A 13,774-nucleotide genomic window follows, 5' to 3' on the forward strand; every position below is an offset into this window, starting at 1 on the left:
AACAGATCAGTGATCTCAACAAATCTAGGATGGGAACAATCCCAAGGAGTCAACTACTACAATCCAAAGAGAAAACTAAACAATCACGGCTGGTATTCGTCACCAAATTTTCCATACAATCACCTCAAATCAAAAACATCAATAAACGTTGGGAACTACTAGAGACAGACCAAGACTTTCAAGGAATATTGAAGGATAAACCCTTGTTTGCTTACAATCGAAGTAGAAACCTGAAAGAAATGGTAACTAAACCTGTTATATTGTCTACACAATCAAACACAGTACAACTAGGAATGAAAAAATGCACTAATTGTGTTCATTGTAATAACGTCATGGTAGGCAGAACTACCCAACATCCACAGACTGGCAAAACGATTCAGATCCGAAATAAAGCTGACTGCAATTCAACTCATGTAGTCTACAGCATAAAATGCCCCTGTGGCAAATTATACATAGGGAAAACAGACAGAAAAATCAAGATACGTATATCGGAACATAAGAGCCGAATTCGCAATCAATCCACCACATCAAGCCTTGCCACACATTGGAATGAAATGAATCATACCATACCTCAACTCCGATTTCAAGTGTTGGAAGTGATTGATCAGCTACCAGATCGTGATAACATGAAATTTCTATCACAAAGAAAATATGGTGGATAAAATACCTGGAAACCATGATCCCTAAAGGACTCAATGATTAGATTGATATGATTTGTTTCCTGTGAAATACCCAGGAATGAACACTGCTACATTCACATACATTACCGTTTATTTCCCATCGAGTTTAACTGAACTGCCATCACCCTAATAATATTGAGTTTACCAGACAGGAAGTCAGATATTAGTTTTTTTACCTTAACCGTCGATCCTTTAGCAGTCATGTTTAGCATCATATTATGTACCATAATCACATCAAACTTTTGAAATGGGAAAGTATAATATTTCAGAGATATGTCTGTTTCATAGACAAATTTTTGGTATATTTGCATGAAGTTTGTTCTCTAATCAATTTGGCAAGCATTATTATTTGTGTACATCTATGAATGCTATTATTTGTATTTTTATTTTCATTATCGACAGCGATGTACATACTATATGGTATTACTTAAATGTCTGTTTAGCTGACCTATGAAACACTAGCAACGTGTATAAGATGCCCACAAGATGTGTACTGACCAATCAATTCACTAAGTATCATGATTTGTGCTATTATCTGTATTTTTACATCAGCATTGTGTTGCACATCACGATCTATACCTAAAGCGCTAGCTTCATTGTCCAGTGTTAGACTAGCCATTTTCTTGTACATATCTTCAGATTAAGAACTATTAGATCACGGGTGTCTAATTGTACGTCTTTCTACTTCGTAGATTGTTAAATTAGCATCCCTTCAAATTTAATTTGAAAGCTATTCTTAACTACTCGTCAGATTCATTTTTTTTGTTTTTTCTTATTTCCACATTTCCTCAGTTTGAAAGGGTAACTTCACTCTCACGAGACCAGCTTAAGATGGCCGCGTTGCTCTACTTGTTTTTGATAAGCTTATCATCTAAAGATGGCCGATGCCATTTCTCGTCATAGTCTCTTTTTTATTTCCCAAATTTAACGTGACCATCAGACAGGGCACTATTGCTTCCGACCTACGGGCAGCGAAAGGACAAGCGAGAGATCTAACCGCACATTCGCTCAGGTAAACTATACCGCCACGAGCCACTCGTCTTAGAATGTCTTTTCTTTAATACTAGCCAGTCACTGATAGATTGCTCGGTCTCTCCACAGACAGCGGATTTCCCTTACCGCGTGAGCCCGACCCTCGCCATTGAGCTGTATACTTCAGGTACTTTTGTACATTCACAAACACTCGCAGAACATGGAAATGGTTTTGTAACCATTGCATTTCCACATATCATTATTTCGATTTAAAGCTCTAACATCTTAGCGTTGTTGACACGTGTTTATAGTGCCTCTACCTGTATGTTACAGGACTTCGTCGTTTACAGTCTAAACAGCAGCGTATTTTCCCTCGCTTCTCTAAGGTATGCGAAACTTCCCCATATTCTAACTAGGACAACAAGCAACTGTAGTTGTATTCCAGTTCTTGTCTTCTTTAGCAGTAGGTTTATATATTTTTTCCGCTTCTGACTTTCTAGTTATTCGTGACCCAGATTAAAGTGGCTCTATTGGAGTCGTTGTAGTTCAGTCAGAACCATAACCAAGTCGTTGGTAAGCTGTTCTTACTTGTGTATGTATACATGTGCAGTTGTTTTTTCTCTTTAGAAATTAATCACTATAGTTAACCATCTGCATGCCATATCAGAATTCAATAACTTTTGCTAATCCATTTAAATGCATACAAACCTCATACAATAGATCCTCTTTGTTTGACTCAAATATATGAACATGACATTGATATGACATTTTTCTACATTGCAGTTCCCCTGAAGAAGAGATCAGTTGATCTCGAAATGCATTGGGATTTACAACCACATTATGTTATGATGTAAAGTAAAACAATGTGAAATTATTTGTTGTGTTAATGGAAATGTATGATTTTGCATATGGACTTAAAAAATATTCTAAAAATGTGTTTCTTTGTTTATGTAAATAAATTACAACAATACTGAGATTACTAGTGACAAAAGTTTGATAAATCTTCACTATGTGTGTATAAGAAAACAATATTCAATGAGATCTATTATTTGCTAACCTTAATGGTCAGCACCTGCAGTGCAGGACGGGTCCGGTGATTACTTATCACCTACAAAGCATGTTAAAGCAAGACACATTTTGGCAGATTAGCATTGCAGGAGCGCAGCACCTTTTAACCTAGGTAAAACATTGTGAAATGGACCAGGACTAGAAAGGCCAGCAGTCCACCAGTGCCACAGGCCCAAGTTATTGCCAAAAATAAAGCAGTTTTCAGCATCAGTAAACTAATGAGGCAACTGTTCAAGCGCGAATGGAGACCTCATGAATAAGGTTGCCCCTAAACTTAAATCAAACCGTGGAACAATGAAAGGAGTGGGAGGAGACAAAGTAATCTTTTCAGAAGACATGCCAAAAGTGGCAAATTTGTAAAGAAAATGAAGCAAACTGGTCAGGGACACGCCATACAAAAGGTGAATTGGCCAGCCAAATAGTTTTTTACAATAGTGACTGCCAAGCCCTGTTGTGCCAGAGATAACATTAAGCTATAACATCATGAAGGCAGGTTTGGAAAGAATCTAAATCAGACTTTGGATCCTAAGGTGACAGTGTATATCGTTGAGTAATGTATCTGTGGGCTTCCATCCCAGGGACAGGTTTCTCCCACGCATCTATTAGTGCCTTCAGGAATACCTTGCTAAAAGGCAGCAGTGGACCTGATACGACAGAAGATGGTTCGAAGATTATGGTCAAACTGTTTGGCTTTAACAGGGGGCAAGAGCAATTCCAAGCATTCTGTAGACTTTCATACTGCTAATGTGAAATTATCTTTTGCGGAAGGGGGCAAAAAGGCAAGGAATGTCCCCTCCTAAAGAAGTATCATGGCCACTGCCATGTAATAGGTTTAGAAAAAGGTCAAATGTACTTTTAGCAAGTAGGACATTATCAAGCTCCGAGTAGCCATTCTCTGTAAGGCCATAGCTATTTTCAGGCATAACAAGAGCATCAGAGTCCAATTCAAAAACTTCCTCCATTTGTGCAAATCTCTGGGCCCTAGGGAGGTGCTCTGCTATGGATTCCTCATCAAAACAGGCATGAGCCTTATCTTTCACCATGTGGATAATATCTGCTGATTTCAAAGATGAAAGTGGAGCTGAGTTTGGATTAGAGGTTTGTACCATGGAGAGCACCCAAGTCAATGCTGAGAGCATAGGGAGCAGTGTCTAGGTAGGCATTGGCGTCTTTGTTTAGAAGAGGTGTTGAGTCCAGAACCTGTGGATGTGTGCAGTATGACAAAACTGGGGTCAGGACTGCTGGAATCAGCAAACACACAGGAATTGATCAAGTGGCCCCAAACGGTAGCAATGGCTGTACTGAATTTGTCAAGTATGGTTGGAGGAAAGGCGTCAGCCTGCAAGATGCCAGCAGATGGAGTTGGCAACTTTAGCATCATCTTCTCTAATAATGGTGCTGGCTACAAAGACAAAGGAGAGAATGATGTCCGGAAAAGAGAAGTACGACAACTTACATGAAGGTGAAGAGGATCGCTTTGAGTGTGTGTAGGGGCTTCAGCGAAAAAAATGTGGTCTCCAGTTCTTTGATGGCCTTTAGATGCACTGAGGAGTAGGGGTAGAAGTAGACAAGCATTGCGGGATCATCCAAAGACATCTTTTCACAGATTCCACAAAAAGGTTTATACCTTGAAACTTGAGAAGACAGGACCCAATCATTATTAAATTATGAGGATCTTTAGTAGTGAAGCACTGAGAGCTATCTTAACCAGTGTAGATTGGATGTGAGAAAATAGGAACAGACGCCAGTCGACACCCAATATGTGCCATTTGTCTTATATATTGGGTGAGTGATGTAGAGCTATTGATAGGAATAAATATTCTGCATCAAATCTGGTGCCTTATGAATAACCAGTAGCCTATTCAAAAGGTGATGAGTCTGAGGTAAAAAGCATCTACCAGACTAATTCCCTGAAAAGTTTCAGTCATTATAAAACAATAAGACAATTACAGCAGTATGTTTATTTATAGCACTGAACTAGAAAGCAGGAATCTAGTTGACCATTAATATCCTTAAATACTGCCACTTTTGAAAATAACATCTGTTAAAGTGTTCATATTACATTTATCCCAATATATTTCACAACAAATACAAAGCTGGGTATCTGTGTTGTTATTTTCAAAATACCAGTTCCACTGTTTTTTTAACATATATATAACCGCAACATATTTTTTGTAAGCAGCACCTTACCATGACCTCAAAGTATATTTCAAGCCACAGTATAGTTACCTTATAAAGGAACTCTTTACTGACTATTAACTTTATAATAATGACCATTTGAGGATACTTTAGCACACACAAGAAGGTTACATATTTTAACTCTACCATTTAGAACAGTGGGGGAGAAAAGCAGTCAATAGTATACTAAACAGAGGAGCAATTACTTTTTGGCAATGGTTTGTGCTGAGTAGCTGAGAACTCTTGCACATGTATTTAACCTTGTCGTGCTTTGTAGCACAATTCTTCGTACCTTGAAACAGCCTAACACTGGCATATGGCACAACACAAATAACTTAAACAAAAATTATAACATTTGCCAACCTTTGACTTGATTGTTTCAATCTGCTGCTCCACTTCCTCAATATCGTCCGTATTCTCCAACCGTTCATATGCTGCACTTCTGGTACCTTTAATCAGATTTAAAGGCAATGCTGACATGCCATAAGCCTGAAATATAATGGAAAGCTTGTATAAAACCATTTGAAACACAGTGGAAATTCTTGTAAAATACCTGGTGAATGTTACAGTTCATCTTATCGAAGTTTGCATCTGCTAAGTGAACGGTGTGCCAAACATATGAGCACAAACCTTTAGTTACTTGGGTGATTGAAATACTGAGAAAATACATCAAATAATCAATTCACACTTAGCAAGTAAACCGTTTTGCACAAGAAGATCCAGCTTTAGCATATAATACAACAGATACATAAGGATTTATGGTTCTCAAATACCCTGTATTGTACAGTTCACCAACACAAACTAGGGGAATAAATCATGACTTAGTGGTACCTGTAAATCAGACAGGTAGAACAGCAAAAACATGCTCATTACAGAATTACATACCAAATACATATAGTGATTGATCCTGTACTATGAAGCTCATTTCTAAGTTATGCAGTGGACACTTCTTATGATTCACGTAGGTTCATAGCGTTTGAGGAGTCCGCTTGATAACACTCCCATCGGATGAGTCCTTTGTTATATTCTTAAATTACATTCATGAATATACGTGTATATACATGCCTGTAGCTTTAAATGCTTTGCATTTTCTAATGCTATTCTAAGGTTCCATAGCACTGATGTTCTATGTCTTAACTGTATTCTGCTGGGGATCTGAATTACCTGCAGTGTGTGCACTGCTTGATATCTGCGCTCCTATAATAAACACTTATCTTGTTTATTATCCTTGAATCTTCATTTGGATTGAAATACAACAATTGGCGGTGATGGAACACATTAATGGAGCATGATGAAGAGGAGTACAGAGGGTTTTATTTTTAATTTAACTCCAGAGAACATTTACAGAGAACCCATGTGTATAGAAGCATTACTATAAAGGCGTTGAAGGGGTTGAGAACCATTCTGAAGACTATTGGATGCTAACGACTATTTCCAACTACGAGCAACTTGGAAGGCACGGGAGTGTGGTAACTACAAGAAATTTCAAAGGTACTGTTGACTGATTGTGCCTGATATTTCATAGAGAAAAGCCTTCGTTATCGCTTATCATACATCTGTTTGAACTTACGGTATGTTACACTAGTGAACTGTTATCCCGTGTGGTAACTCCAAGAAATTTCAAAGGTACCGGTGACTGATTGTGCCCGATATTTTCATAAAGAAAAGCCTTAGTTATCGCTTATCATACATCTGTTTGAACTAACAGTATGCTACGCTAGTTAATTGTTATTGTACAATTCGTGCATTACTATTCAAGAAATGAAGGAAGATATTTGTTTGCGTTTCTTTCAAATCATCACACATAACGTTATTACCTGCGAATCTTGAGCTCTGGCCCGTGGTGATTCCGGTGACGATGTGCTTGGAGTACTCTGCGTACTACGTGGAAAGTCAGCAAGCAGGAGACGTAAGGCGTCACTGACGTAGTAACGCAGGTTGCGAGCAGACATCACTGGAGGCCATTTTGACAGTAGCCTAGCAACCAGCAAAGAAATTGAGGAAGCGAGTATTATCGCATACAACAACGAATGGGAAAATTGAGAAGTGCTGCTACAGACGACAAGGAACGGCGACCCTAGCGTAATACACCAAACAACATCTCTGGTGAGACTACATGGTGAAATTTGCTGCAAAAGTACTCTGGGCACAGTTTTAATGGACAGTGACTAGCCGATCCAATTTTAGAGACACAGATTTAAAAGACAGAGACTGGATGATCCAATTTTTTAAAGGTTATTGACTATAGCACATATGTAACGCTTAAAATTTTTTGGTAATTATTTATGCATTATTTGCTATATTACTTGTTTTTTTAATTTTTATTGTTTTGGTATGGAAGGAAACACTGTTGTTCCACCTCCACTGTTTCTCCAACAAGCAGGAGAACCCCCTTTTGAGTGGGATGAGTGGATAGAAATCTTTGAAAATTATATCATAGCTTTGGATGGAAAAAACTTTAGTGCGGAAAGAAAGAAAGCATTGCTGCTAAGTACATTAGGCAAAGAAGGACAGCACGCATTTAGGTTTCTACCGGTAGGGGTAGATGGTGAAGGAAGAGTAATTAGCAATGAATACAACGAAGCAAAAGCGAGACTTAAAAAACAGTATGCTAAAGAAGTGAATATAGTGATGTGTAGATACAAGTTGTATACACAACCACAGAAGTCTGATGAGACAATAGACCAGTTTGTCACAAGGCTTTGTGAACTATCTCTGAATTGTCGTTTCGGAGCTATGAGGGATGAGATGATAAGGAACCAATTGATAGTACAGTGTTGCAACAAGAAAATGCAAGAGAGATTGTGGGCTGTGAAGAACCCCACATTGAGCAACGCATTTGATATAGCTAAGGTAGTTGAGCAATCGGAGTGCTGTATGAAGGAGATGGAGAAGAAGACAAGCACAAACGATGTGACTTGTGTGGTGCAAGAGGATGTGGCTGTAATCGGTCAAAACAAAGGTAGTGAAAATACTGGTAGGAAAATACTTCCCAGTGGAAAGAGTATTAGTGCGCTAGGGTCGAACTCAGAGCAAAACAGGGCTCCAGAGAAGGTGTGTACGTTGGATAAACAATGTAAGAAATGTGGTACGAGGGGTAATTGTTTCAAGATGTGCAAATCTAATAATAGACAAAAGGTATCCGTTGTCAATAATTTAATGCAGTGTGAATCTCAATCTATCTGCACAGTAGAAGGGGTAAACAAAATATTATGTGTTGATGGTGACACCTTGTGTGTAAATGATGGTGGTGAGGCAATGGCTCCAGGAAGTAGATATAGAGCCAAGGCGATGTTCGAAATCAATGGTAAGAAGACAGAGTTGATGGTTGACTCTGGCCCATTGTGGACTATTATTCCACTATCCACGTTTAGGCAAAATTGGCCCAACGAGAAACTACTACCCAAAGATATCAATCCTGGGGGATACCAAGGGGAGAAAATTGACATTGTAGGTTACATGCTGAGCAGTATACACATTCAGGGTAGGAAAGTGGAAGGTAAGGTTTATGTGGCATATAGTGGCCCACCAATACTGGGTTGGGGACTCCAATATGATTTACACATTATTATTAATCCCAGGGCGAATCAACAGGTAATGGTAGTGGATGAGATAAATACAGAGACAATTGTCAACAGTATGAATAATCTATTTGCGGAAAAGTTTGGTGAACTAAAAGGTTATGCTCACAAAACCATATTGAAACCCAATGCCATACCAATTCAGCACAAAGTTAGAAATGTACCCATTATAGCTAGACATGAGGTGAAGTGTATGTTGGATGAGATGGTGGGACAAGGGATCATTGAGGAAATTGAAACATCAAGTTGGATTTCTCCAGTCGTTATCACAAGCAAACCGGATAATAGTTTTAGGTTCTGTGTGGACTTACGTACGTTGAACCAAAATATTGTGGTCGACAATTTCCCGTTACCTAATATTAATGAGCTGGTCTTGTTATTAAAAGAGGGGAAATATTTCTCGAAACTTGATTTACAAAGTGCGTATCATCAGGTCAAACTACACAATGACTCAAAAAAACTAATAGCGTTCATCACCCCATAGGGGATATTTCAATTTACGAGAATGCCGTTTGGGCTGGCATCAGCCGCTGGGGTGTTTCAAAGGATGATGGGGTCTGTGTTGCAAGGAATTGAGAAAGTGGTGTATTTCCAAGATGATGTGTTGGTGTTTGGAGGTACAAGAGAACAGCATGATTTGGTATTGAAAGATGTTTTGAACAGAAAGGAGGATGCTGGGTTGACACTTAAAAAAGAAAAAATGTAATTTGCTGTTGAAGAGGTGGAATATTTGGGTTACACATTACCTGCCAAGGGTGTCAAACCAAAACGTGACTTGTTGGAAGCTATACAGAAGGCTCCGGCACCAGCTGAAAAGTACCAACTTAGGTCATTTTTGGGACTCATTGAGTTTTACGCGAAATTTGTACAGAATTTTGCAGAAAAAACTGAGTGTATTAAAATACTACTCAGGAAAGGTAATAGATTTATTTGGTCTGAGGAACAGCAGAGTACCTTTGACTGAATTAAGAAGGAGATTTGTGAGGCTAATATACTTAACACCTTTTGACACAAAACTAAAGTCAGTCTTGACGGTTGGTGCAGTGCAGTAGGTGTAGGGGCAGTACTTGCACAGGTGCATGTTCATGATATAAAGACAGTGGCATTCGCTTCAAGATCTTTAACAATGTCGGAAAGAAATTACTCAGTTATAGAGAAGGATGGTTGGCTGCTCCATGGGGGGTGGAGTACTTAAGGACGTATTTGTGGGGTTTTGATTTTACATTACAGACTGATCATAAGCCTCTTATCAAAATCTTAAGTCCTGGAGGGCCACATAAAACTTCAGCACGCTTAGCTAGACCTGCTGCACGACTCCAAGAATACAGGTATAATGTGGAATACTTAGCGGGATGGAGGAATTGTCAAGCTGATGGTTTGTCAAGGTTACCTTTACCATGGGAGGAGGTTGACAAAGCAAATGTGGAATCTTTCCAGAGGGAAGGTGCTGTCGTTACCATTGAGGATGTCATTGTGGTATGTGGTGGGGCGATAAGTAAGGATTGATGGAAAGAGTGTATGGACAAGGGTGTGACCTTGAAAATGGTAAAAGAAGTGATAATTAAAGGGGGAAAAAAAGAAAGTTGTTTTCCCATTGCAGTTAGGCCTTTTAATAAAATTTTAGATGATTTATCCTTTGTTGATGATGAGGTGTATATATTGATGAAAGGCGATAAAATAATTCCACCACAGGAGCTTAGGTTTGATTTGTTTAAGTTGGCACATGAGGGCCATCTAGGACAGTCTTTGACTAAGAAGAGGGTAAGAGATTACTTCTGGTGGCCTGCTATTGATCATCAAATTTCAGAATGGGTGGAGAAGTGTGTGATATGTGTTGAGGGTGAGGAGAGATTAAAAGTGGGAAGTCAATTGGATTTAGGGAAAATTGAAGATCCAGGTTTACCGTGGCACACTGTATGTTTAGATTTCATTGGTCCGTTGGCAGGTATGGGGGGTGAGTGTAGGTTTGGAGTGGTCATGGTTGATGTTATGTCCAAATGGCTGGTAGTGAAATTTGTAAGAGAAATAACCACAAGGAGTACTATAAGAATATTATCTGAAGTTTTCAGTGAGGAAGGATTTCCTGTGCAATTAATCACTGACAATGGTACACAACTTGTCTCAAATGAAATGACTTCATTTTTTAAATCTTGTGGTATTGTGCATACCAAAACATCTTTATATAACCCACAGGGAAATGGAATTGTGGAGCGGGCCAACCGCATGATAAAAGGAGCAATACAAATGTAAGTGGCGAGTAGAACTGATGTAAAAAAAATTGTAAATGAGTTAGTGTGGGCATACAGAACGACGGAAAAAAAGGTTACTGAGAACATTCCATTTGTGTGTATGAGGGGACGTCATACTAGCACAAAATTAAATCCAGCATGGCTGAAAGATTTTCTGGGTTTGGCCAACGTGCCTGAAGACAAAGAGGAAGTTGTTATGCAGACGTCAAGCATTTTACCTAATGATTGGGTAAAAGTCAAACCAGGAAGGTTGGGTGATGGTTTTACAAAGTTCTGAGGTCCTTATACAGTTAAAAATGTATACAGGAGACATGTCACCCTACACAATGGAGAGAATTGGAACATGAGGAGAGTGGCACTATATAAGAAGGGAAATTCGAAAGACACTGTTTTGAGTGAGGTAGTTGACGGCGGTCTTAATCCACATTTATTTATGGAAGACGTTGTTATCTACAATAGTGTACCTAATACGTCATCAGGAAGACTGGTGATGGATTCATGAATTTTGCAAAATCTCAGACCAAGAGGTCCTCCTAGATATTTGAATGATTACATATGTGGGGATTCTTAAGTTTTATTTCACAGTGTGTTGATAGACTCTGGTTTGTCAATTGTGTATATAGTTTGTATCTTACAATAATAAAAGAGGAGGATGTGTTGTATTCTTAAATTACATTTATGAATATACGTGTATATACATGCCTGTAGCTTTAAATGCTTTGCATCTTCTAATGCTATTCTAAGGTTCCATAGCACTGATGTTCTATGTCTTAACTGTATTCTGTTAGAGATCTGAATTGCCTGCAGTGTGCGCACTGCTTGATCTCTGTGCTCCAATAATAAACACTAATCTTGTTTATTATCCTTGAATCTTCATTTAGATTGAAATACAACATCCTTCCTTAATAAATAGGCCAGAAGAGAACCCCTGATTTCTCTGGGTTGGAATGTGTGGTAAAAGTGTCTCATATGTGTGTATGGTGCTGCTGCAATGTATTAAATTGGTAAGCCTCTTCCCTAAAGTGGTTGTGGGAACCTTTTATTGACAAATGTTCCTTCATGAGGTGTTCAGAATTCAGGGAAGGAATGAAATCTCCAAAACCAACTTCTTGGAAGTAAGTGGTCATACATATAGAAATAGATGTGATTTAACTCTTGTTACCTGGAAGACACACATTACAACTCCCCTCTGCCCCATTTGCATTCCAACCCTTGGTGGAATAAAACAATCCGAGATGGATTCTGTGTCCTGGTGCACTGTGAGTTTTAGGAGAGATATGACAATTCACCTCAAAACTGAAACCCTTTCTTCAAAGAAAACAGGTTGTGGTGTTCTGGGTCCAGCAAAGGATGGTAGGAGTGTGCAAAGTGCGTGGGTCTGCAGCACTACAGCCTACTAATAGACATTTTCCTTACCGTCAGTGACAACATATTTTTGCCATGCGTGGCTGTTGGTGCACATGTTTTGCATACTCCTGCTGTTTAGTGTCGAGTTAGGACATTGCAGGTTGTTTTTCTTCTATGAAACTGAGTTACAGGACTCTATGAGACTACTGCTTAGGTCCAAAGTGTGAGTGGGCTCCAACGACACCATTTGATTGTTGATTTCGGCAATCATGTTCACTAACAGCTCGGAGATCATCATATTCCCCATGCGTTTCCTGGGTCTAGCTGCTCGGTAACTCTGACACAGATGATTAGAGAATAATCTGTGCGATACTCAAATGACTGCACAATAAAAAAGGAGGAGGACTATACAAGTGGGAAAAGGCTTAGTCTAGTCCTTCTCCAGCTCCAATGGACCATCTCAGAAAATGAGGTTAAGTAAAAGGTGATAGAATGAACACGCTTCTCTTTGTTGCTCACAGTGCATCCTTAAGTACTGCTGATGTGATCACAACGGTGTCTTCAATCTCTGCCTCTCCCCTGCGCAAAACGAGGCCTCATGCGAGTCGTGTATCACCTTTCATTGCAAGAAGGTGGGAAGATAAATGAGCAAAACACAGTGGGAAGACTTTGAATTGCAACAAAATTCATTTGCGAGACACCAGATCTCTTTTGCGAACAAGACCCCCTGAATGTCAAGACAGTGGAGGCAGGACTCTCCAAACTGCCAGAACATCAGCTTATGACTAGCCCTCACATAGTGTCTGCAAGCGCCTCTGAGAGGGGGGAAGAACTCAAAGGAACACTTTTAACGTCAACAACTGGGGGGGCCAAAGACAGCACCAAGGGCTGTTATGAGTCCTATTCCAAGGAACAAAAGGGGTTTGGCAAAAGCGCAGCAAGGCCACGCCGTAGGTAGTATAAACAAACAAAGATGCCAGTGCTGCGTCAGACTTTCGCACATTTGAGTGCACAATGAATTGAAACAATTGTAGCACAACAAAACCAAATTTTGACTGAATAAATCTTTTTATTTTGATTGTATACTAGAAAATTTCTTTTTAAGAACAAAAATTATTTACATTTATTCTGTGGAGCAATGAAGATATGGGGGATGAAGAGAGGGCAAAATTGCATTGTTTATTTTACAACCTACCCTAAGGGCTCGGAAAAGGATGGTGGACTAAAGAAAACAAAAGAAGTCTTAGAGGTGTGTATCAAGGGTTCAACACATAGTCGTCTTCCAACATTCGCTCTGTCAATCTTTCATACCATACTTATACAGTATTCAATCATACATCCACACATGAAGTGAAACCGAAAAGAAAATGAAAAAGTGAAAAGAAAGGATGGGGTATCTCACCTAGATACGGAGCCTAGGATTATTGTAAGAAATGGGGTATTGTTTTTTATAAAAAAATTATTTGGCACAACAGTGGGTTAGTCTTCAAGAAAAACAGGCCATCCAACAATTATAACAATATTACAATTTTCATAAGAAAACAGAACAATAAAGATTGGCCATTAACAACAAAGGGATGACGCGTTTCGAATCCCCTCTAATCCGGGGGTTCTCTTCAGGACCATAGGGGATCAGTCCTGTAAAAGATAAAACAGCAATCCTTACTACCCTGTTTATTCGAACAACCTTCTACTTATG

The 13,774-nt window shown here is 39.1% G+C and overlaps 1 protein-coding gene across 2 annotated transcripts in view; it reads right to left on the reverse strand.

Annotated features, from left to right (window-relative positions):
• Window positions 1-13,774, reverse strand: part of LMBRD1 (LMBR1 domain containing 1) — a 686,985-nt gene that overhangs the window by 356,829 nt on the left and 316,382 nt on the right. For both annotated transcript variants that reach the window (XM_086926465.1, XM_086926466.1), the window contains one exon: window positions 5,262-5,387. In XM_086926465.1, coding sequence (XP_086782591.1) covers window positions 5,262-5,387 — 126 coding nt within the window. The remainder of the gene's footprint in view (window positions 1-5,261; window positions 5,388-13,774) is intronic.

Source organism: Lissotriton vulgaris, chromosome 6 (assembly GCF_964263255.1).
Source record: "Lissotriton vulgaris chromosome 6, aLisVul1.2, whole genome shotgun sequence".
NCBI classification, from domain to species: domain Eukaryota; kingdom Metazoa; phylum Chordata; class Amphibia; order Caudata; family Salamandridae; genus Lissotriton; species Lissotriton vulgaris.